The sequence below is a fragment of the Sesamum indicum genome, linkage group LG8 (genome assembly GCF_000512975.1).
Source record: "Sesamum indicum cultivar Zhongzhi No. 13 linkage group LG8, S_indicum_v1.0, whole genome shotgun sequence".
NCBI classification, from domain to species: Eukaryota; Viridiplantae; Streptophyta; class Magnoliopsida; order Lamiales; family Pedaliaceae; genus Sesamum; species Sesamum indicum.
Genome location: NC_026152.1, coordinates 459,129 through 483,490, shown reverse-complemented (window position 1 = coordinate 483,490; position 24,362 = coordinate 459,129). Strand labels below are relative to the sequence as shown.

Genomic DNA, 24,362 nt, shown 5'->3' with positions numbered 1-24,362 from the left:
TGTGCTATGAGTGAATCAAGGCCCAAGACTTTAAAGGGGGAAAAAGAAAAAAAGAGAGAGAAAATACAATAAAATGTGTAAAGCAAATGAGTGCAATGGGAATTCATTTTCTCCTCATCTGGAAACGTTGCTCTCTTTCTCCTATAATGAGGAGCTCTCGTTGAGATTTCATATTTCTTCTATGTCTCAACCTACCACCTCCACCCCCACCTCCACCAACCCCAGCAAGCGCTCCGCATCACCTTATTCCTCCTCCTCCCACCGCCGGAATGAGGAGCTCTCGTTGAGATTTCATATTTCTTCTATGTCTCAACCTACCACCTCCACCCCCACCTCCACCAACCCCAGCAAGCGCTCCGCATCACCTTATTCCTCCTCCTCCACCACCACCGCCGCCGCCGGCCCCGCCGCAGCCCCAATTTTCCCGGCGATGAAAAAAGCCAAGTCCCAGGCTGTCGCGTGCTCTCTCGATGGCAACAAGAACGGCCAGCAGCAGATTGCTCCTCATGTTCACTTTGCCGAACCCCCTGCTCACTCCCCGATGATCGAAGACGATCCAAATGACGTCGCATTGGAGACTTCCTCTCCGTCGAACGCATTCGGCCGTGGCCTTGCTGCTTCCGCTGGAGGAGTAACCGCCAACTTGTCTCGGAAGAAGGCAACGCCTCCGCAGCCCACGAAGAAGCTTGTCATTAAACTCGTCAAAGGTTCGATTTTTTAGCTTTGGTGCTATTTTTCTGATGTTGCAATTTTTTTTTATGGGTTTAAGTCGACCCACTTCTGGGGAAGATTCGAGATTTTTATTGCCGATTTATGCTGTTTGTGCTCGTCTAATTGTGATTAAATTGTTAGGGTTTTATAGGTTTGACTGGCTGGTCTGAAATTGAGATTTTGTCGTGAATTGTTTAAAATTGTCTGAAGTTTTTATGTAATTTTGCTTATGTTTTGGTATAGACGGAGATCTAGGACTATCTCACTTTTTGATAAGTGTGGCTTGTACTTCCAAATGCATGAATTTGGCAATCCTTTAAGTTAAAAAAATAAGTAATTCAATTATTTCCAGTTTAATTCACTAACACATGCATTTTAAAAATGAACACTTAAGAGGTTTTAGGTTTTCGTCAGAATTTTTTATGAAGGAAACATGATAAATGTGAAATATGAAATGCCAATTGACAAGGAAGATGCTGAGCAACAGGAACGAGTGATAACTTCATCAGATATTCTTTTAGATGGGACCACTGCACTGTAGAATTGTGACTATTTAAGTTTCTCCAAGGGGGTGTGGTAGAGTGGCTAAAAGGATGGAGGCTTATCCTGGCCATTTTCCTGTTACGTAAGCTTGAGAAGGATAATCTTGGTTGAATGGAAATGCCAATTGTCCTGCCAGTGGCTAAGTTATGGGTTGGGTATCCTAAGTAAATTAGCTTATGACAGTTCCCCAGGAATTACAATTTTGCCTTCTTAGTTCTTACCTTTTGTCATTCCAGTTTTATGTAGAAATCTGAGCATCTTATAGAATAAGACAATTATTCAATTCAGTAGATCCATTTTATAAATTTGGTAAGCAGGTCAATCACATTTGACATACTGTGCTTAAAGCATAATATATTTAAATTATTACTTTATGCAATGAAATTCATCTGTCCAAATGCATTATCTCAACAGAACACCATATTTGTGAACATAGGGATAGTAAATGCTCTGGATGAAGTCATGAACTACTGTTGTGTCCAGAATCCATGAGGATTTACTATTGCTTGGTAACATTTGATTTGTGGGATTCTTTGGTTAGACATCTGTTGGTGCTCTTGGTTAACTAGAGGAACATAGCTTTATGAAAGTCGAGAAGTACTAGAGGATGTGAACAAACATATTACACGATGCACATTCTTAGACATGAGAGCAAACCATAGTCTTCGAAGTTTCAAGGATGACCACAAGGCATGTGATCTTTTGTGCTTGGAGCAATTGCTGAAGTATTCTAACCTTGTCTTTTATGCAGTTATAAAGTGGTATAACTGATCATAAGAATAAAAAAATAGAATTCTACTGTTTGGAATTTCAAAATAGAGCTTCTCTCAAATGTTTAAAGTTACGTTTTTGCATGCAGCATCCGTTAGAAATGCTTGTCGCATGCTTTATCTCTAAACTATGGTGCAATCTGTTTCTTTAGCTGATGTAAATGTCTTCTACCTAAAATGTAGATTTAGTTCACTACTTCAAATGAGTATTCCTTAATGATCAAATTCTGTGATTTGTTTCTCAAGCCAAACCGACGCTGCCAAATAATTTTGAGGAGAATACATGGGCAACACTCAAGTCGGCTATCAGTGCCATATTTTTGAAGCAACCTGATCCGTGTGACTTGGAGAAGCTCTATCAGGTAATTTTAGCTGTTATTTTCTTACCTTAGGCTGTATCTTGTAGAGTCTGACTGACCAACTTATGATCTTTAAGGCTGTCAATGACCTTTGCCTGCACAAGATGGGGGGAAGTCTCTATCAAAGAATTGAAAATGAGTGTGAAGCCTACATATCTGCTGCCCTACAATCATTGGTTGGCCAAAGTGAAGATCTAGTAGTTTTCTTATCACTTGTTGAGAAGTGCTGGCAGGACTTTTGTGACCAGATGTTGATGATCCGGGGTATAGCATTATATCTTGATAGAACATATGTGAAGCAAACACCAAATGTGCGCTCATTGTGGGACATGGGCTTACAGCTTTTCCGCAAACATCTTTCTCTAGCTTCAGAAGTGGAGCACAAAACTGTATTTGGCCTTCTAAAAATGATAGAGAGTGAGAGGTACCATACAATTTTTGCTTGACATTTGGGTACATGCAGAACATTCAATGATGGTTAATACTCAGTTACTTCTCTCACACCACAGTTTCATAACTAAAATTTTCTCTCCCGTATAGAATCTTCAGATTCTTTTATTAGTGCCTGCTGTCAATATCAGTCTCTTCAGAGACCATTTATGCTATGCTCGGTTTATGGAACATAGGATATCTGTATTCTAATATCATTATTTTGGTTATTCTTGTAGACTAGGTGAAGCTGTTGATAGGACTCTCCTAAATCATCTTTTGAAGATGTTCACTGCATTGGGAATTTACCCAGAAAGCTTTGAGAAGCCGTTCCTTGAAGGTACATCTGAATTTTATGCAGCAGAAGGTGTCAAATATATGCAACAGGCAGATGTTCCAGATTATTTGAAGCATGTAGAGGTGCGAAGTCATGTTGCTTATCTGCTTAGCAAAATTTGAATCATGATTCCATCCTCAGATTCTTTTATGTATTTTTTTTTACAGTAACCTTCCACTATATCGCAACTTTTGATCATATGTTTGGCATTCTCTGATTTTCCAGGTAAGGTTGCAAGAAGAACATGAAAGGTGCTTAATCTACCTGGATGCAAGTACAAGGAAGCCACTAGTAGCCACTGCGGAAAAGCAACTTCTTGAGCGCCATATATCTGCCATTCTGGATAAGGTAGCTGTTATTGTATCAATTTCAATTCTATCTGCAGTTATCCCTTTGTTATCTTTTGCTTGCGGCTATATGTTGTAATATTTATGAGCAACTTGTGCAGGGTTTCATGATGCTGATGGACGGGAAGCGTATTGAAGACCTTCAGAGAATGTATATGCTTTTCTCCAGAGTCAATGCTCTTGAATCATTGAGGCAGTCGCTTAGTCAGTACACCCGAAGAACTGGCCAGAGTATTGTCATGGATGAAGAAAAGGACAAAGATATGGTGTCTAGCTTATTGGAATTTAAGGCAAATCTGGATAGAATATGGGAAGAAAGCTTTTATAAAAATGAAGCATTTAGCAATACCATCAAGGATTCATTTGAGCATCTCATTAATATCCGCCAGGTACTATCATTTTGCCTCTTCAGTATGATTTCCCTCTCACGAGAGTGAAAATTCACTCAAACTATAATGTGTAAATATAAAAGTTTCATGTGGATTTGTGAATTCAGAAACATATCTGGTGAAACATTAAAATTTCTATGGCAGAGAGATCAATGTTCTCAAATTATCTTTTCAGTAGACCCAATAGATGGATACTAGTAAACATGTGTGATGTCATTTGTGGGTTGTATGAGTGGTCCACAATAATACTTCTTCATTGATGTGGCTCACTGATACCCTTAAGATAGACACGTATGGGGAAAAATATGAAAGGAACTACACTTTTGAACGAGTTCACTTTGTTGGAAATCTTGGTTTAGATCAATATGGAGTTGATAGCGGGAGAAAGAATAACGTGATGAGTTAAAGTTCTAATTGCTGCTGTTAGCTCGAATCTTGAAATAAAATGATGAATTTGGTGTTACTATAGCTACATGAGAGGCTTGAGTGCTGCTGAGTTGGAATGATAGGTAAGGATAAATAAGATTCTTGGTGCTTTTGGATTGGATAGGGACCTGAATTTCATACTTCTATGATGTTGGCATATCAATTTGGCATCAGTTTAATGATGTTAATCTGTAACCAGCTATCAGAATAATATGCAGTATTATATATCTTTTCAGAACCGACCTGCTGAGCTAATTGCCAAGTTTGTGGATGAGAAGCTTCGTGCTGGAAATAAGGGTACATCAGAGGAGGAATTGGAGGGTACACTAGATAAAGTTTTGGTTTTGTTCAGATTTATACAGGTACGAAAAAGCTAGTAGGCTTTAGTTGCAATCGATTCTGTTTTAGTATGGATATCCAAAATTTCAAGTACTTAAAATTTATGTCTCACTCCTCTTGTAGGGTAAGGATGTTTTTGAAGCATTCTACAAGAAAGATCTCGCTAAAAGACTCTTGCTGGGTAAAAGTGCATCTATTGATGCAGAGAAGTCAATGATTACTAAAGTAATTTCTTTTATTTTTATTGTACAGTTTAACGTTTTTGTAGTTCCCCCATTCCCACAATTTTTTTGTATATATACTCAAGGAAGAAATTGAGATTTGTTATTGCAGTTGAAAACCGAGTGTGGCAGTCAATTTACGAACAAACTTGAAGGAATGTTCAAGGTGTGTATTTCTGTTTGCCTTATAAGCCTGATGCACTTTGATTTGTTATATACCGTGAATAATTTTTAGAGAAATCCTTTCCCAACATTATACTGAGCTTCCAATGTATCTTATATTGCTAGCAACATGGCTTCATCTACAAAGCTTCCTCAGACTTCCATTGAACTGAATGTCATACCTTTACAGCTCTTGCATTGTAGTTTCTAGGGTGGCTGCTGACAAAGCGATGACATTCTTATTGATTTCCGATACATCTGTTTTCAGAGTAATCTAGGACACTAGGGATCTGTTTTGAAACCATAAGAACACAGGATCGATTTGTCTGATCCTAGCCTATATTTACACAAAATAAGATTCTACATGAATTAGCTCATATTGGAAATAGTTCGTTTCAATTAAATGATAAAATATGGCAAATCGTGAAATAACCTAGAAATGGTCTAATTGTTAGTTTCTTGAGCAAAAGAACAATACATAATGTCCATTAATATATAGATAAGGCGTAAATGTCTCATGAATTACTGAACCAAATAGAAACTTCTTTTGGTTCCAACTCTTACCTAGAAGAAACTAAATCATGCTCTGTAAATTGAAACAAAATACTTCCAAGCAAAGCAAGGAACTACTTCTGGATGATTCAACCAGAGTTTACGTATCATAATCCCACTAGATCTTAGTTGCTCCTTTCTCTAGCCTTGCTGTGTCCACTGTAATTCTTTTTCTGTTCCTTTGGATGAACTCATAATATGTTGAAAAAGAAACCACCCGCAGGAAATTTTGAAAACGCAAATGAAAGTAAGACCCATCAAACTGTTCAGTATATCCATTTTCTATATTACATTTTCTGGCAAGTAAGATTAATCAATGTCTTAATGATATTTTGAAAACTGTCTCCAGGATATTGAGTTGTCAAAAGAGATTAATGAATCATTCAAGCAATCATCCCAAGCTCGGACGAAACTCCCATCTGGAATCGAGATGAGTGTCCATGTATTAACAACTGGGTAAGTTGCTATTGTTCATTGTTTCTACATTGCTCTCAACCTTAAAGAAATTTGATTTTGGTATGAGTGGATGAATACATGCACTGTTGACTGGCTGCAGGTATTGGCCAACCTATCCTCCCATGGATGTTCGCCTCCCCCTTGAACTCAATGTGTATCAGGTTTGACACAGTTGCGGTTAAGTAAAATGCAGAGCATACTGTTGCAGACCATAACCATGTTTTGTTGTGACCAAATTGTCCTTCAGGATATCTTTAAGGAGTTTTACTTAAGCAAGTATAGTGGGAGGCGATTAATGTGGCAAAATTCGTTGGGTCATTGTGTGCTGAAAGCAGAATTTCCAAAAGGTAAAAAGGAGCTGGCAGTATCTCTATTCCAGGTTGGTCTTGTGGATTTATGTCTTCTAGTATGTCAGATATTGCTTGGCATTGGTCTGAATCCAACATGTTATTGCATCTGTCCCAGACGGTTGTGTTGATGCTGTTCAATGATGCACAAAAGCTTGGCTTTCAAGATATCAAGGAATCCACTGGTATTGAGGATAAAGAGCTGAGGAGGACTTTGCAGTCCCTCGCATGTGGAAAGTTTCGTGTTCTTCAGAAAGTGAGTGTTCAGCTGGAGAGACACTTCTTCAAATTCCTTAAATTTCTCATTTAAATGATATAATCACCCTTGCAGATTCCTAAAGGCAGAGATGTGGAGGATGATGACTTCTTTGTCTTCAACGATCAGTTTACTGCTCCTCTATATCGTATAAAGGTAGGATCGTTTTAATCAGTGATAGAAATCCATAAATATCATGGTGTCAAATTCCTGAAGGCTCTAGGAAAATGGGTTATCTGCAATCATGGCCTTTAACCCCCACTGATTGGTTGACCTACTTTACGCAGGTAAATGCAATTCAGATGAAGGAAACAGTTGAGGAGAACACCAGCACTACAGAAAGGGTATTCCAAGACCGTCAATACCAGGTCAAATTATATTCTGCAACGTTCTCTTGCTAAATCTTCGGAGGTCCTCTACTAATCAAATTTTTGCTGCACTGTTTTTACAGGTTGATGCTGCCATTGTCCGTATAATGAAGACAAGAAAAGTGCTAAGTCACACTCTATTGATTACTGAACTCTTCCAGCAGGTAATGAAAACTCTCATGTCTCCGTTGTCTCCTTGAATTATCTATCATTTGGATATCAGCCAAAACGACAAAGCATGTGCATGCGTGACAAGGAGTGAGAAGAGAGCACTACCTTTTCAATCATGGCAATAACAAGCTTTAGACAAATTAAAAGTATATGCACACTAGAATTGAATGTATTCTTATGTTGATGATATACAGCTCAAGTTTCCAATAAAACCAGCTGACTTGAAGAAAAGGATCGAGAGCCTCATAGACAGAGAGTACCTGGAGCGCGACAAAAATAACCCACAAATATACAATTACCTTGCATGAAGCATCAGTTGCTAGGTATATCATTTTCCTCGCAAACTAAATGGGAATCAGGTGCTGTTTATGTAGATGCAGGAAATCCACGACTCCCATGACAAATTGTGTACAGGAACTCATAGTGGGTTTTCTTTCTTTCTTCTTTTCTTTTTTGGGTTCAGTGTAACATTAAAGTACCATTGCTATGTTCGGAACTCTCTATCCAAGAGTACAGGAATCTACGAGAAATTATGCTTTTTTCTACTCTTATAATAGATCAAGATTTTGAGCCCGACTGCTATTGTGTCTTCAGTTTTGGGTGGACTATCATCATTGTTATGTTTCAGATGTCCATTTCTGGAGTTGTCAAGATATGATTCCCCGTTCCATAGTGGCTCCAAATGGACAGTACTAACTATTTTGCATCCGTCAAAACATCGAACTCGGATTGCAGATAAACTCCTTTTTTATCATAACCAAATTCATTTCTGTGAAAGTATAAGTGCAAACATTACGATAACTAGTAATATGCTTCGGAATCCATTGCCTTCTTGGGCATATTCCCATGTTGATAGCATATGATATCCAGGTTCATCTTGCTATTTTTTCCCGGATGTAAATAAAAATTTTATTTACAAATTTCAGGTGTAAGTAATTTTATTCAGTAATTACATTTAGTATATATCATGAACATTTGTTGGATGTTTCAAATCAAATACATTATATTTTAAAAGGAGATGTGGAATGAAATTGTGGTTATGCATAGTTGAAGCATCATCCAAGATTTCCAGCATCACAAACACTGAAATTGCAAGTTAACAATACGACTACTGAAATTCAACAGAATGGGCAGACATCACAGACTTTGAAGTCGAAGAAAATAAGGTTTATCTTGTAATCACAGACTCACTAGTTCATCAGTAAAAAGAAAAGCAAGGCTGAAATCTTTGGTGCCCATAGAATTCCAAGCAGAACGATGGCTCACCCAAACTAAGTTGTAATCTTTGGTTACCATTGAATTCCAAACGGACAGATTACAGTCCATCGCCCCAGCTGAAGTTTTTCTGCCTGAAAAACAAAAAGACATGAACATATATCCAACAGCAAACTGCCAATTATCTATGTGGAGCACTTGTCCTCATCAGTAGTTAACAAACCAGGTAACAACAGAGAAGCCTTGGCCACTTGTGGAATAGTTTCGTTCAAGATGCATGCTACAGAACAGTAAGTAATGAAATGAACAACTTCAGACAAAATGTAAACATATTCAATAATGAGAAACTACAGAATTCGTTTTCCACTCCCATATTCCGAAGCCCTTTAACCCTTGTGCACCCCCCCCCAGCAAAGGGAAAAAGGAAATAATGATAGGGAAGAAAACTTACTGTGTCATGGTGGTATCATTCGAAACTGTAATAAGTGTGTAGTGCACAAGGCCGTTGGTTCCATATGCAGGTATCACTTGGGAGGACTAAACCTAACTGCCTACAAACTACAATGCAAAAAAGATGGGAGAAATAACCAAATATCTGGACAGAGGCAGTATCTCAACATGTGTAGCCATTCTCACCGTGGAACAGGAAAAACAAACCAAAATCTAAGAAAGGGCCAAAAACTACTACTCTCAATGAAAATATTGGCAATTAACGATGGCTGGATTCGTGGTAGACTGCAACCATGACGCCAATGCCATTGTACTCCATTCACATTGCAGCAGAGGAGTCATTGAAATGCATTTTCCAGGCTCTAAGATTGGGAAGACGGATGAATGATGAGGAAACAACATAACCAAAATGACAATTGCAATTAATCCAAATCAATTAAATGATCTCTCTCAAAGTGTGCACTGATGATCCCAAATGGATAGGAAAAGAATGGATCTAACTTTTGTGGTTGTCAAATTCAAGATACATCTCACGAATAAGTGTAAGGCAAAAATATAAATACCCAATTTTTGGAACCTTTATATATATTTTATATGACAAAAGCCATCCTTACAATAACAACTATCTAATTATAGAACTCTATATATTTAATATGCAACACCAACACCAAGCACAAAACAAAAGCAAAAGACATCCAGGTTCTAAGCAAACAGAACCTGTGCACTTGACGGAGTCAAGTCAAATAGGGTCCCAGGTGCATCCACCATTTGCCACTGAACAGAAAATCTGCATTTCTTTTCACAAGGTACACTTGGATACAGCTTCATGATATGGCCTATGGCAACATGAAGGTTTCGGCCAACAACATAGATCTTGCATGCCCAGCAGTTGACACGAAAAGGCTTGCATATCTGCTCTGGTAACGGAGGTCCTTCTACGACATCCCAAGAATCGTTCTCTGAGTCATAGACCTTCAATTTTGTCCTTTCATGCTCTGTAACTACAAACAAGTGCCCATGTATAACAACACTTGAACCGGTCCAGCCTTCTCGCAGTCCAGCAGCCATATTCTCCCAATTATCGGTTAATGGATCATAAATTTGTCCTCTGGGCACCACATAGAAGGGCCAAAACCAGCCTTCTGTTACAAGAAGCTTCCCATTAAGAACTGCTGCATCATATGAGGCCATGTTGGTCCCCATGCTAGCAACAGGTTGCCACGTCCCTTTCTTAGGATCCAATACTTCAGCTGAATTAAGCTCAAATAGATCTGCGCTGTTTCCTCCAGCAACATATATCATACCATCAATAACCCCACTTGCAAAAAAAGACCTTGCAGTGATCATCTTTTTCATCACAGTCCAACGATTCTTACGAGCTTCATACTTCAATACTAGATTAAGCGGACAATCCACATCAGAAATCACACCTCCACAAACAAAGAGGGCGCCCTCATGCGGGATGGAAACACACCTGAAACCTTGAGGGCAGACCTTGTCCTTACAAGGCATAGCAGGAATTGTATGCCAAGAGAAGTGGTTAAGGTCAAGAACCTTCCACTCAATTTTCCCAGTGCATTTGTGATACGCAAAGACAAAAAGCCAAGGATCATGGAACCCAAGCTCCTTCCTCAGGGTAAAAAATTGCTCTTTGCTGCCAAACAATGAATACCAACGTTTGCAGACAGCCTTGCAGACTGCATGTTGATCAACTGGAACACGGAGGAGGCACAATAGAGCAACATCATCAGGAAGTCCCGGAACCAAAGGCTCTCCCCTAACAGATAGTTCAAATTCTAGTGCAGGATCTAGCAGGGTGGACTGCGTCGCGGCTAACCTAAATTTTGGGGATAAGGTCATTTGGGAGTCCCCCAGCTTCAAAACCGGAGCCTGGTGTGATGAAACACGCACTCTTTGCATCTTTCTGTAATCACTCAACAGAACCTAATTCACTAAATAAAACCTTCTTTCATGTACTGTTTTCTTCAAAGCTTCATCAAACTAGATTTACCAGGGATGACGACAACAAAATCAACTCCAAAATTAAATCCAAATACTCAGCAATTGATTACCTGGATCCTCGTACAAATACCATTAAGGCACAAAATATAGATACTCCCTAAATCACAAAAAGCAGTTCCCCAAATTCCTTGGAGAAAGTCCTTTTAAGTTCTAATACACTCCAATTGATTCCAAAAATGACAAAAGTTCCAAATTCAACCTCATGTGCGTCAACAACAAGGTGATTCCTTTTCTTCCTTGGGACTTCAGCCATTAGCTTCTATCTCCACCTCAAGCCTTGAAAAGTACAGGGTTTAAGCATCCAAAAGTCATAAAGTCTTGTACGGCACTGAAAAGAAAAGCAAGAAACAACATAAACAAAACACTAACAACCAGCTCAGTCGTTTATTCAAGATTTACCATGATAATCTCACATACTCGAGAATCTATAAAAGAATAAAAAATAAAAACCCATTTCTTGATATCAGAAAACCGGACAGTTCTTACAGTATATAAAAGCTCAAAATTCAAGACACCGATGCCCCAAAAGTGACAAGATTTCAATAATTCAGATGTCAAAACCCAACAGCAGAAAGTAGAGACACGGACAAAGCAAAACGAAACTGAGAAAAGGGAACCTTTTTAGGGCAAAGTAAAGAAGAAAAATCAAATAGAAAAAAGAACTCACAGATTGAATGACGAACATTTTGATTGAAAGAGGAGGTCGCACAGATTACACGGAAACGAATGATTTAGCAGGAAACCCAAATTTTTCTTATATTTTAGGCATTTATTTAGCTGGATAAAATTGTATGGCTTTCATTTCATTATGGTTGAGTAAATTCAAAGGCATGATATTTTGATTCGCACTCGCACTCGAACAGGATAAAAATAAAATGGTCCAAAAGTGTACTACCATGCGCCCACAACCACTTTATAAATATATATATGTATATTCACATTCCTCACGCGCACTTCGACTCGTGATTTACCCCCAAAATATGTTTTATCAGCATTATGGACATACGCACAATACATAGAACTTGGGCCTTGAAATGCAATTAACATCACACGGCCCACCATATAGCCCATAATTAAAATAAATTGTGGGCCCAATTAGCTCAGATTGCAGCCCATTTAAGAAGAACCCATAAAAACCAGAATAGCCCATAGGATTCCTTTCAATAACAACTCATGTGTTTGAATATTTATAATTATAATAAAAACCTCTTGTAATTTTATGTGTTCTTCTCGTGTGTGTTTGTGTAGCATGAATCATGATTGACGTCCCACCCAAAATCAAACTAACCTTTTTCACAATGTCCCTATCCATGCTGTCATAAAATAAACTAGGATCAACTCCACATTTAATTTATGATATACAGACACCTAAATTTTCGGACATTATTTAATTCAGACATCAAACCTTTATCACTTTAAAATTCAAGGATCAATAATTTGTTGGTGGCGGTGGTAGCTTAAGCGTGTGAATGGTGAAAGGCAAAGTTGAGTTGCACGTGTCTGTCCAGAAGGGCAGCAAATAATGAATTGCATGCTTTTGGTGTGGTGTGTGCTCCACGACAATCTTTAATAAAACAAAATCCTATTTATATATAAAGTGTGTTGATCACACATGCTAAATTAATGTTTGGTCAACATAATCATGGGACGGCAGACATTAATTTTAAACATAAATCTCTACAATTACGTGATTGGCAAATGAAGAAACGTACTATGAATTAGTTTTTTCACATTATAAGTGAGGGATTAGTGAAAAGCAGAGATGATGATGATGATGATGAAGTCTGATACTAAGTGTAGATTTGGTTAATCACATTTTAATGTGGTGGTAAACCATCTGAAAGTGGTAAAAAAGAAGAAAGAAATAGTAAGTAGGTATGAATAAGGTGGGTTAGTGGGACAAGTATATGGGCAAACACGCCTAGCTATAACATGTAGGTAGTTAGGTAGGTATATAGGTTCAAAATTAAGAAAAAAATGCAAGCAATATACTCTAAATTATTTTTTTATTTAAAATAATAATAATTTATCTTTTTAAAAATTGCAACAGCTTATATCTCTGCTATTTTTTGTTCATTAAAAAATAAATTACATTAAACCTTAATAATTAGAAAGTTGTTATGAGGATAAAGAAGTAGGACGAGCTCCACTTCACAAACACATATTTTTAATGTTTTTCAGGTTGAATTATTGTTTTTTACTATGTAGAAATAGTTAGTTAGAAGAAGAAAGTGGTGGGCATCAAAGTGACTCTGTTATTTATTATTATATAAAATTGTGGGAGGAGTGACCGAATTGATTAATAACAATAATAGTATATTTCCTTCTTCACATCTTTTCAACTATTTCCATTTTTGTTGAATTAAATTATCATAAAACACGTGTTGTTTTTAAATATATATATATATATACCCCTCCATCCTCCTCCCATCATCTCCCAAGACTACACAGCGTGAGAGAGATATAATGGAAAGAGATTTGGAGCTTCGGCTTAATACGGCTTATGAGGCCCAGTTATATAGATCATCAGTAGCTGTGAATGACGATGGGAGGCCAATTAACCACATCAACTACTCCCACCACATCACTATTTTCTACAATGGTAGAGTAGTTGTTTGTGACGCTACTGAGTTTGAGGCTCGCGCAATTTTGTTGCTGGCCAAGACAGCAGATTCGGGGGCCACACCTACATTACTTACACCTACACTAGGGGTTTCCATGAAGGGATCGCTCAAGAGGTTTCTTCAGAAAAGAAAGAATAGAGCTCAACCTCATCCTTAATTCATTAATTATCCTATTATTATTATTGTTATTAACCATTCCCATTTACAATATCTATTAATAATTAATCATCCTTTTTCTACACTTCATTTTTGTTCTTTTTTATTATTTAATTTGTTCCATTGCTTTTTCTTCCTCATTTTTATATTCTCCATCCCATTATGTTATTTAATTTCTCTTTTTGGTGAATCAATAATATTATTATATTATGAATTTCAATCAATACATCATTTATTAATATTGAATAATTTTTATGTTTAATTAACAAACATTATCAGTGACTAAGCATCTCGAGAAAAGGTGGCTTGAGATAGAGAAATAAGTGAATGAGGGAGAGGTCTAAGGCAATTAGCAAGTGCCTTGAAGGCCAATTTATAAACACCATTACATAATGAGATAGGTTGAAATTGAGTCATGTGTTCGGGTTTAGGACATTTGAAAATTAAGACGATATGTGTAAAATTTAACCGAGGGTGAAGTGAGCAATTAAATAAAATATCAAGCACACAATGAGTTATGCCATGACCAACAATGTGCCAATATTTTTTATAAAAGATAGGAGGCATACCTTCACGATTTTAGAGGATATATTTGTTTTAAAGCAAGATTCACTTCCTCCACTGTGAAAGGCTGGGTTAGCATCAGATTCGTATCTTTCTGTCACTCATGGGCTCAGTGTATCAACACTTGCTCCGGGTTGATGGATTGCAAAATATGCTCATAATACCTCAAAACCACATTCTGGACAGCATCCATTAACCGCTCCTGACTTCATTTCTTTGCGGTCCCTCCTCTCGCTAGCTCGGGCGTGAAAGATTGTGGCATTAAAAACCAAATGACAAGAACAAGTAATAAAAAGAAATTAATTTCAAAAACACAAATTTTCATAAAAAAACGAAGTCAAAATTTTATGGGTGTTGACTCCACCAAAAATATTTTCTACTAAAACTTGTGAAAGTAGTGAATAGAGCTCGAATTCACAAAGATTGGTTTTAAATTAATTCCTTCAAATAAAATAAGATAAAAGATGGGGGGATTTTATTTTAAAATCTAAAACTAAATAGAAGAAAACACTTAGAGAGAGGATAAATATGTGAAGGACATTCCAATTAAAAACATGATCATGCTTAATTACACGGTTGATCAAAGATGCAAAGATGACAATCATTCATAATAGATAAATTGGTTATGATCATTGGTACGACCTAATAACTCCACAGTTTCTTATCTTATTGATAATCAAGGAACGTCCGTTCCCTAAATCTCTTATCAATAAACAACTTTAGAAATGTTCTCAAGATTTAATTTACCAACAACATTAAGAATTAGAAAGGCCTAATTCTAACCCATAAATTCCTATGATGATTTATTTAAATTAAATTGTATATTCCACATAACATAATTAAAAAATTTTACGTAATCAATTATATTATGTTACCTCTAATTATTGAGGTAAAAACAGAGTAATTGAATTTTCATGGCACATTAAACATGTCTTAATTAATGTACGCACATTTTGGGAATGGAAATATAAAAAATATTGGGGTTTTATTTTAATGGGACCGGGTGTAAGTCATGTAACAGTAGGTCACGGGATCCTTCAATTCTTGGACAATTTGCATTTTGCATCCCACTGTTGACTTTATAATTACTTTTGAGTTGTCCAAACGCAGTATAGTTGTGTTTTGTGAAATTTTCAATTTTCGCCGATCACGGAATAATCTAATTTAAATAAATAATTATTATAAGATTAATTTTATATTAAAAAGTGAGGACAAACTCAACTCAAATTTTTTTTTTCAGAAGAAAATGGGTTCACTTTTATTAATTGAGAGGAAGGAACCCAGGCTCAATTTGTTAGGGACAATAATTATGAATTTTTTTTTATCAAAATCAGGTTTCATCGAATCACATGAATCGTAGAGTAAGTATGATATATTTGTCATGTACTTGGTTATATTTTTTAAATTATAGATAAATCATATCACAAATATATTATAATAGTCATATAATTGGTTCAAGTTCAATTAAAATCGATTTGATTTAGAATTTTTCATTAATTGGGGCAAACTTGTTTAGTGGAGGTTTTATAAACTTGTAGTTGTAAGCAATGGGCCGCTACAGTTATTTGGGGCAACATTACTGAGTTTCCATTCCAGGCTTGGGCCTCCACTCCACTTCCTGAAAAGAGTTAACTATTTTCCAAGTCAAATACCGCTCTATTTTTCTTTACTCTTGAAATTGATAACTTGTTTGAATATGTGATCATAATTGTATAAAATAAGACGGTGGAACTCAAACACATCATCACTTTACACTGACTCATACAACATCAGCTATAATCATTCATCCAACTTTACATGTCTCGTTAGAATTAATTTATTTCTTACAAAAATTCAACGGCATGATTAAAAAATAAGAAGATGTATAAAATAATAGGGTATTATCTAATCTAATCAAGCAAGATAAACAAAGTTGTCAATGCCACATAATCTACCACCTCGCAATTTTGGCTTCTCAATCCAACATTAAAATATGATAAATCCCTAAGATTACCAAATAACTTAATTATTCAACCAAGAATTTTGAGCTGATCCTAAGTAAAATAACTTAATAGTTTAATGCCCGGATGAGCGACAGTGATTAAAATGCCCCTTTCGTTTGCTACATCGATGTCACCAACTCACACTTGGCACGAATCTAACGGTTTGTGTAGTATGATTGGACATCCACGTCATCAAGATTTTTGTCTGAAAATACATTTGTGTGCGTACACTTGTAGAACAAGATAATTGAATAATTAAACAAGGGGTTGGTGGACCATTCATGTCCATGATTTCATGTGCTTCAAACTTTAATCATCAGAATCTATCAACCAAACTTAAAATTTAGTTGATGAAATTGACTTCGTAATTAAGAGTTTATAAATTTAAATTTTATTATTACATAAATATTAATTTATTATTTAATAATAATTTTTAACTAATTAAATATATTAATAATTAAATTTTATAATATAATTATAATCAATTCACTCAATTTGAAATGCAAGTAGCACAAGTGAGAAGTCCATCTTAGGATATCAAGATACAAGCAAGTAGCTAGAAGTTTTCCAATGATTACTCAATCATGAATAACCTAAGTCCAATGATGGGGGTGGAGATGCTCAATTTTTTTTTTCTTTTTTTATAGTAGATATTCGTGTTGTATTTTATTAAATATTATATATATATATATATATCTTTTTTTAAGAAAATAACTCTTTATACGCGTAAGATAATATTTACATTATTTATTAAATGTAATTATCTTAGAATAATTAATTTAAATGAGAAATATCTATTTGGACTAATATGTTCTGAATTATCTATTTTGGTCACTTGATTTTTTAATAGTTTTAATAAATTAATTCATTAATCTAATTTTTTATTTGATTAAATAAACATAATAAAATTTAAATTATGTACAAATATTGATCGAGTGTGCTCCCTCTATTAATAATTAAAATAAAATTCTACTTTTTTATTCTGTGCATTATGTACAATGTAACAGTTGTATAGTATTTTGGAGAACAGATCATATCTATGTTTTTGAAAGCTGTATACAATTGAATTTCCAAAAAAATGCCCAATAGGACCCGAAAATCCTCGTGAGAAGTTGTAATATTACGCAACTCGACAGATCACCAAGACGTAGGGTTTAGAAATCTAACTAAATAGGGGTAATAATGTAATTTCTAAAGACTCAATTATTGAATATTCATTGAGACCGTCACCCCCCCTATAAATTCCCATCTTCTCAATTACAAATACAGTTTCACCAAAGCTTGACCCCCAAGTCCGGAGTTACCCTTCTTCTCCAAAAATGGCCATGCCATTTTTGAATTTATCAGACAACTCCCTCAATTTTGAAAAATTCAAAAAGAACCCCAAGAAGCATTCCAATCTGAAATCCTTGTGGGCTTTCTTGTTATCCATTTTCATTTATATTTCAGTGTTGTACATTTTCAACCTCTCACCTTCTGCTCTCTTTTATACCACCAACTTCTGGTTTTTCATATCAAACACTCTCATTCTCATCATTGCAGCTGATTTTGGCGAATTTTCTTCGTCCGAAGACGACCATACTTTCTACCAAGAGTACGTGAAAAACACAGTAGGAGCAAAAACTGCTCCATCTCTCCAACCCCAATACGTGAAAATCGTCGAGAAAACGGCGACGAACGATCAAAAAGAAGAGGTTGATGAAAAACCGCAAGAAAAGATAATAAACATGGTAGTGACTACTGCTGTCGCCAAACATGATCAGAATCATCAAAACAAGAAAAATAAACATCAAAGTTTCATCAGGACCACAGAAACAGACGTCGTAGATGATGAAGAAAGCCGGAACAACGAAAAGCTCGATACGAAGAAGGAAGAAATGATGATCAGTATCAAGCCAGAAGTTGGAATAGGAAACCCTGAACAGAACATGGGTGACCGACGGAGATGTGTTGGGAGCAATTCGGAGAATGGTGTGATTATGGTGGCGGCGGCTGAAGACAGTGAGGAAAAGATGGTTCTGCGGAGGACGTCATCTGAGAAAAGGGATGAGGAAGAAAACGAGTTTTCAAGGATGTCGGATGAAGAACTGAACAGAAGAGTTGAGGAATTCATTCGAAGGTTTAACAGGCAGATGAGGCTTCAAGCTGCCAAGACCCGACGGAATTCTCATCAGCTGATGAACCCGATTTAGAAATCCAGGAGAGATCGTGCGCGCGGGGGGTTCAGAAACACTGTTTTGTTTGCATCTGTTGTCTTAATATTTTGCTGATGTAAGTAGCTAGCTAGAGGCTTTTAGATCTTTTTGCAGAGTTTCTTTGGGTCCATTATTCATATGCATCTCTCAACTTATACCACGTTAATTCCAAATAGGATTCAATGTAATTTACCCATATAATATTGCAAAATGAGCACATTACTTTCTTAAAAAAAAAAAAAAAAGAGTAAATTATCTGTTGGGTGGAGAGCCCACAACATTATTGTAGAAATAATACACAAATATATACAAAATATTAATAAAAATTAAATCAACATTAAGCAAAGGAAATAATTGATCAAATAAAGGCTCAAAGAGTCAAATCCATTTTTTAGGCTTTACTCACGATCACTAAGATCGGCAGCCTTAAGATAAAACCCACGATCGCACACGGTTTTGGCACAAAACCCTTGCCACAAAGGTTATAACCCTCGATCACACAGATCTTCTTAGCACACGGTCACTAAAACCTTCAATCTCTCTATTTCACAAAGTCGGACTAGTTCACTATTTTAAGGTAGAAGAAGGAGTCTCCTATTTATAGGGCTGAGAGAAGAGATGAAAATGGAAGATAGGGATCACCTTCCATAAACTATCAGCTTGGTTTTGGAAGGAGACCATCGTTGCAAGAGGAAAGTGAATTACAGAGAGGGAATAGAGAGATGTGAGATATGAGAGAATATGAGAGTTAGGTAGAAAATAAGTAATCAATCCGGGTCGGGTCGGGTAGTGGGTCGATTTGTGGGTCGTGAGCTTGGGCCGAACCGTAGCCATCCAAGTGGGTGTATTGGGCCTCCCTATTTTTGGTCATGGGCCATAAATTTTCCAACATTATCTTTCTGTCTGTTTTAAAATAATACAATTTATCACCTCACGCGATTTTGTGCATCTCACATGATTTTTCTTTATTTTTGATTTTTAATTATAAAATTATGTTTATAACCTTATTTAAAAATCATTGGATTTAATTTGAATCTAAAGTTCAAATTTAATTAATAGATCAATGGTCTAAATTTTAATTAATTCAAATCAACAATATAGATTTAAAATAGTATATTTATTTAATGAGTTAAATTCATTTTGACCCCGTGTGATATGTAAAAATATTAAAAATTCCCCCTATGATATAAATAAATAATCGCACCGTCTCCAAGTCAACTTGAACCTATTTTTTTTTAGAAACAAAGACTAAAATATCTCTTCTAATCAACCGATCAAACTAGGTCTATTAAATATATAATTATTTTAATTTATAATTATATAATATACCACCTCCTTGAAGGGGATAAATTACTTTATTTTTAAAATGATAGAAATGTAATTTGTTTTTTTTTTCTAAAAGGGATATTTTGTATTATAAGGAGTTCTTAGCATTATTTCATTTCACATATATATATATATATGTATATCCAATTTGAGTTATAAATTAATAAAAGAAAATGATTTAAGAAAAAAGAAAGACGGGGGAGCAGAAGTGCAGGCGGATTTTGCTCTAAAATACCTATATATTAATAACAAAGCAAAGATAAATAATTAGGGTGAGACATGCATATATATTGTCTAATCTTAATAATTTTATCAAGATTTAATTATACACAAGTTAAGGTGTGCGACATACCCCAAGTCTTTTTTCTTATTGATTGGAATTTTGAACCCTAATGTCATATGATTAGTTAGGTACTCTGTACTTCATATATGTATTTTAAATTTATCATTTTTTAGAATTTTCTCGACACAATTGAAATATAAAGGTTAGTGAACTGTTTTATTAATGTAATTTTGAATAGGGGTTGTGAAGAGGAAGAATAGAGGAGATGAGCAGACAGATAAGGGGCGGCCCAACCACATATGATGTGAGAGGGGATGAGCCGAGTTATTACATCCTTATGTGTTACCAAATAGAGAGAACATTGGCATGGATACATATGGGCCTGGACTCTGGACCATCACCAACCAAATTTGAAAATGAACCCACATACAAACAACCTTAACATAATTTATGGATAATTACACCCTTATTTCTTTAAATTTGATGTAATTATATGTACTTCCTTTATGTTTTGAAATTTATAGTCCTAATGTTTGTTTTCTCTAACAAATAGATCGCTCCAATAGTCAAAATTAATAGAATTTATTGATATTAGTAATAAAAAAAAATTCATATTTATCTCATCTGACTTATTGAAGGTTGAACAAATTTTTTATGACAAAATTACCTTTATATATCTTGACACACATAAATGCATGTGAGGATGTAGATTACAATTATGAAAAAATCTCAGCATACAAAAATTATTATTATATATTTGATTTGGGAAGCATAAACTGTAGATGGTAAGAGGAAGGGGAAGACATTGTGTGGTGGTGATTGGCATTAAGGGGTGTGTGGGGATGTCCTCATCTTGTGACTTTAAGCTATAAATTCCAAAAATGTGTTGGGAGAAGGGAATTCATGGAAAGGCTATAGCACTCTATGGACCAAACATCCCCACCTAAAAGAGAAGCCCAATTAATTACTAAAACACATGTTTTTTCTTTACTCGAAAGTTCTTTTAAGTGAAATACTGTCCCAAACCAATGGAATATCCCTTCATTATTTGGTTGCAAGTCTACAAAACATGTCAGAACCATATTAAGAAGATTTTGATTATAACCATATGATTTTAAGTCTGACATGTCGTAAAGGAAATGATAGTAAAAGTCGTACCAATATTATTGTAGCAAAAATTGTACTTGTTGTATAGAGGGCAATTATTTAAAAATTTTATCTAATTATACGATTTTACGTGAATTTCAGACACTAAAATAATTGGATAATTATAGTGTGTCCATTCATATTAAAACTAAAAATGGACAAAATTGAATCATAACCACCTTAACTTAAAATTTATCAAAATATTATAAGTATTTTATGGGGAGGTCATATCAAAACCCTTAAGAGATATACTCCAACATCATAGAGAAAAATATATAGATATATATAATTTATATTAAACTTGTATGTTAAGTGGTTGTTGATGTTGATTCCATTTTCAAAGTACGGACATGCACGGGGCCGTATGCTCAAATCCCTACTTAGAAGACTGCGAAACTTTTGGATCTTTGTAAAGAAGAATTAAAAACAACAACAATAATAAATTTGACAAAAAGTGAAGTAAAAAAAGTATATACATAGATGTGAAGATGAACACATGCCGTAACGTATGGGTTCTATATATGCCTTCCCCAATCCCACATGCATCATCAATCCCATCTACTTTATGCTGAGTTATTACTCAAATCAGATTTAATTGAATCAAATTAATTAGTGTATTTAAATTAGAATTTTTCCTCATTTATAAATTAAAAATATGTACTTGTTTTAACTGTATTTTTGTGGTTGGTAAGCATCCTCCTCTTATACTTCTCCTGCTCCTGCATCTGTTAATTCTAATCTTTAATTTATCTTATTTAGCTCACTTCCATCCATTTTATTAATAATAAAAGAGTATATTTAGTTGGAAATAGCTTTAATATTAGTGTGTGTATATATATATATATATATATTTATGTGCATATATATATCCTCGAACGTATAATTATTTTTTTGTAATATTTTTTAAGTCCCATGAAATAAGGGTAGATATTTTTTTTGGGTACCACAACTATGGCATGTAGCACTTTTAGTCCCATAAAACTCAAAATAACATCTTTTTAGTCAAAAAAAATATAATTTTGAATCTTTTTAGTCCCAGAATCAAAACACACATGACTTTTTTAGAACTAAAAATACATGAATATGAATTTTATGAGACTATAAACAACATCTACTAAAGTCGTGGTACCAAAATAAATTTTTCTCTTATTTTATAAAAGAACATTTTGCCCTATATATGTCTCAATATTTCTGTCTACAGTTACTGTCTTCTAAGCTTTTTGCCTTGGGAAAAATTTGGGGGTTTTTTTTTTTTTTTTATCCTTTTTGTTTTTTGGAAGTAATTATTGCAGGTATGGGCCGAAGTTGAAACAAATCAAACTGCCAACCGATTATTCTTATTTACGAAATAACAATTGGGCCATTTTAACTCTAGACTAGAAGAAAAAACCAATAAGACCTAATTTTGAGATGTATTATTAAGATGTATATGCTGATTAATTGTTAATTGTTATTATGTTCCCATACTATATATAATTTATAATTGACAATTGATATTTTTGTTTCTGTATATTTAGACTCTGGAAAGCAAAAGAGAGAGGGAAATAGGGCATGGCAATATTAGAAAAAAAAAAAATGGGATAATTACATCCCCACCCATTGAATTTGGTATAATTACACATAAATTTTTTGTAATTTGAAAAATCACACGTAGTATCCTTGAGATTTATTTTCATCTAACTAATAAGTTATTTGTTAGTAAAAATTCATTCCGTCTTCCATCTAATCAAATGAAATTCTTGAATTATAGCCCTTTTGGGATGTGAAATATACATCTTCTCACCATCCCGATAGTGTATGAGACAAATGTATGCAACCAAACCTCTCCTTAGGAGGATAGATGGGGCGATAAGTCGTTACCTTAACCGCAAGGAGGGGGATGCCGAAGGCAGGGCTAGTGACTGGAGTGAAGTCGTAACAAGGTAGCCGTGCTGGAAGGTGTGGCTAGATCACCTCGTTTTCAGGGAGAGCTAATGTTGTTGTTATTAATAAAAAAACTGAATGAAAATTGGTACTCACCCTCGATTCATTTATTATTGACTAATTGCAGGTAAAATATTTTTTTTTTTTACTAAATTACCCTTATAACAGTAAAGTTATACCTCATCACATGTAAAATAAAATAATTTATTTGACCTGCGATAAATTAAAGGGGTTAAATATAAAATTTATATTTATTTATTTTTATTATATCATCAAATTCGATTAATTTTGACTAACGAAAGCACTAATTTATTAAATATAAACAAATTTTAAAGGTGATAGATATAATTATTCAAATTATATAGAATTATGTGTAATTATATCTAACTTTAGGGAAGGGGAGTGTAATTATAAAAAAAAAAAAAGAAATCCGAAGAATGATTAGTTACTTAAGAAAAGAAAAGAGTAAATTGTTACTTATTATTAGTGTTCGTTAATTTGAGGTGACCACAAATTGAAGCTAACCTACAACAATCATAATAAGCAATGTACCACTCTCTCTCTCTCTCTCTTTGACAGTGACTTCCATCTTCTTTATCCGCCACGCTCCTTATCATTGCACCAACAAAAATATATTTAATAACAACAACAAATGAGTGTAATAAAATACAACTTAGATGTTAGAAATAGACAAACCAAAAATAAATCAATAATTACACTCTCCTCTATTAAGGTCAACTATAGTTATATTTAAATTTTTTCTAATTTAAAAAATTATATTTAATATTTTTAGATTTTACTTTCATTTAATAAATTCATTCGTTAATCAAGATTTACTGAATTTATTGATAGTAAAGAAAAAAATATAAAGATCTATATTAATCTTGAATGACTTATTACCGACTTATTACAACTCAAATAATTTTTTTTTATGACCAAATTAGTCTCATACGCTTTTATGCGTTAATGCATGTGATGAGGTATATTTTCACCGTTATAAGGGTAGTTTTAGCTTGAATTTTTTGTTTTTTTACCTGCAAATAATTAGTAATCAGTTAATTGAGGATAAATATCAATTTTTATTCAATTTTTTTGTTAATATCAGCAAATTCGATGAATATTAACTAATAGAAGGATTTAGTTGTTATATAAAAGCAAACTTTAGGGGTGTTAGATGTAATTTTTCAAAGCAGGAGAAATTTATGTATAGTTTTATTAAACCTTAACGAAGGAAAATATAATTATCTGAGAAAAAAAGTATTTTTAATGATATTAAATGAATAATGGAATATT

The 24,362-nt window shown here is 34.6% G+C and overlaps 3 protein-coding genes and 1 long non-coding RNA gene across 7 annotated transcripts; 2 read left to right on the top strand and 2 right to left on the bottom strand.

Annotated features, from left to right (window-relative positions):
• On the top strand, positions 72-7,760 carry LOC105167288 (cullin-4). The gene is made up of 18 exons (XM_011086940.2): positions 72-165; positions 289-707; positions 2,271-2,386; positions 2,461-2,807; positions 3,052-3,232; positions 3,375-3,497; positions 3,598-3,885; positions 4,548-4,673; positions 4,774-4,875; positions 4,984-5,037; positions 5,935-6,041; positions 6,142-6,202; positions 6,289-6,420; positions 6,507-6,644; positions 6,720-6,800; positions 6,932-7,012; positions 7,096-7,176; positions 7,378-7,760. Exons 1-18 carry the CDS (start codon positions 74-76, stop codon positions 7,489-7,491), a joined length of 2,643 nt encoding a protein of 880 aa, XP_011085242.2. The 5' UTR covers positions 72-73; the 3' UTR covers positions 7,492-7,760.
• On the bottom strand, positions 148-445 carry LOC110012445. The gene is made up of 2 exons (XR_002287623.1): positions 366-445; positions 148-242 (listed from the first exon to the last, which is right to left on the bottom strand). It is a non-coding gene; the product is annotated as an uncharacterized LOC110012445 (long non-coding RNA).
• LOC105167287 (F-box/kelch-repeat protein At1g30090) lies at positions 8,212-11,754 on the bottom strand. 4 transcript variants are annotated; one of them, XM_011086936.2, is made up of 3 exons: positions 11,538-11,754; positions 9,566-11,198; positions 8,212-8,532 (listed from the first exon to the last, which is right to left on the bottom strand). In XM_011086936.2, the coding sequence occupies exons 2-3, from the start codon at positions 10,766-10,768 to the stop codon at positions 8,473-8,475; spliced, it is 1,263 nt and encodes a 420-aa protein (XP_011085238.1). In that variant the 5' UTR covers positions 10,769-11,198; positions 11,538-11,754; the 3' UTR covers positions 8,212-8,472. The 4 variants fall into 4 exon arrangements, with proteins under 4 accessions (XP_011085238.1, XP_011085240.1, XP_011085239.1 ...); XM_011086938.2 differs by having other exon boundaries at positions 11,554-11,754; XM_011086937.2 differs by lacking the exon at positions 11,538-11,754 and adding an exon at positions 11,357-11,499.
• On the top strand, positions 17,478-18,601 carry LOC105167544. Its single transcript, XM_011087317.2, has one exon. It carries the CDS (start codon positions 17,516-17,518, stop codon positions 18,386-18,388), a length of 873 nt encoding a protein of 290 aa, XP_011085619.1. The 5' UTR covers positions 17,478-17,515; the 3' UTR covers positions 18,389-18,601.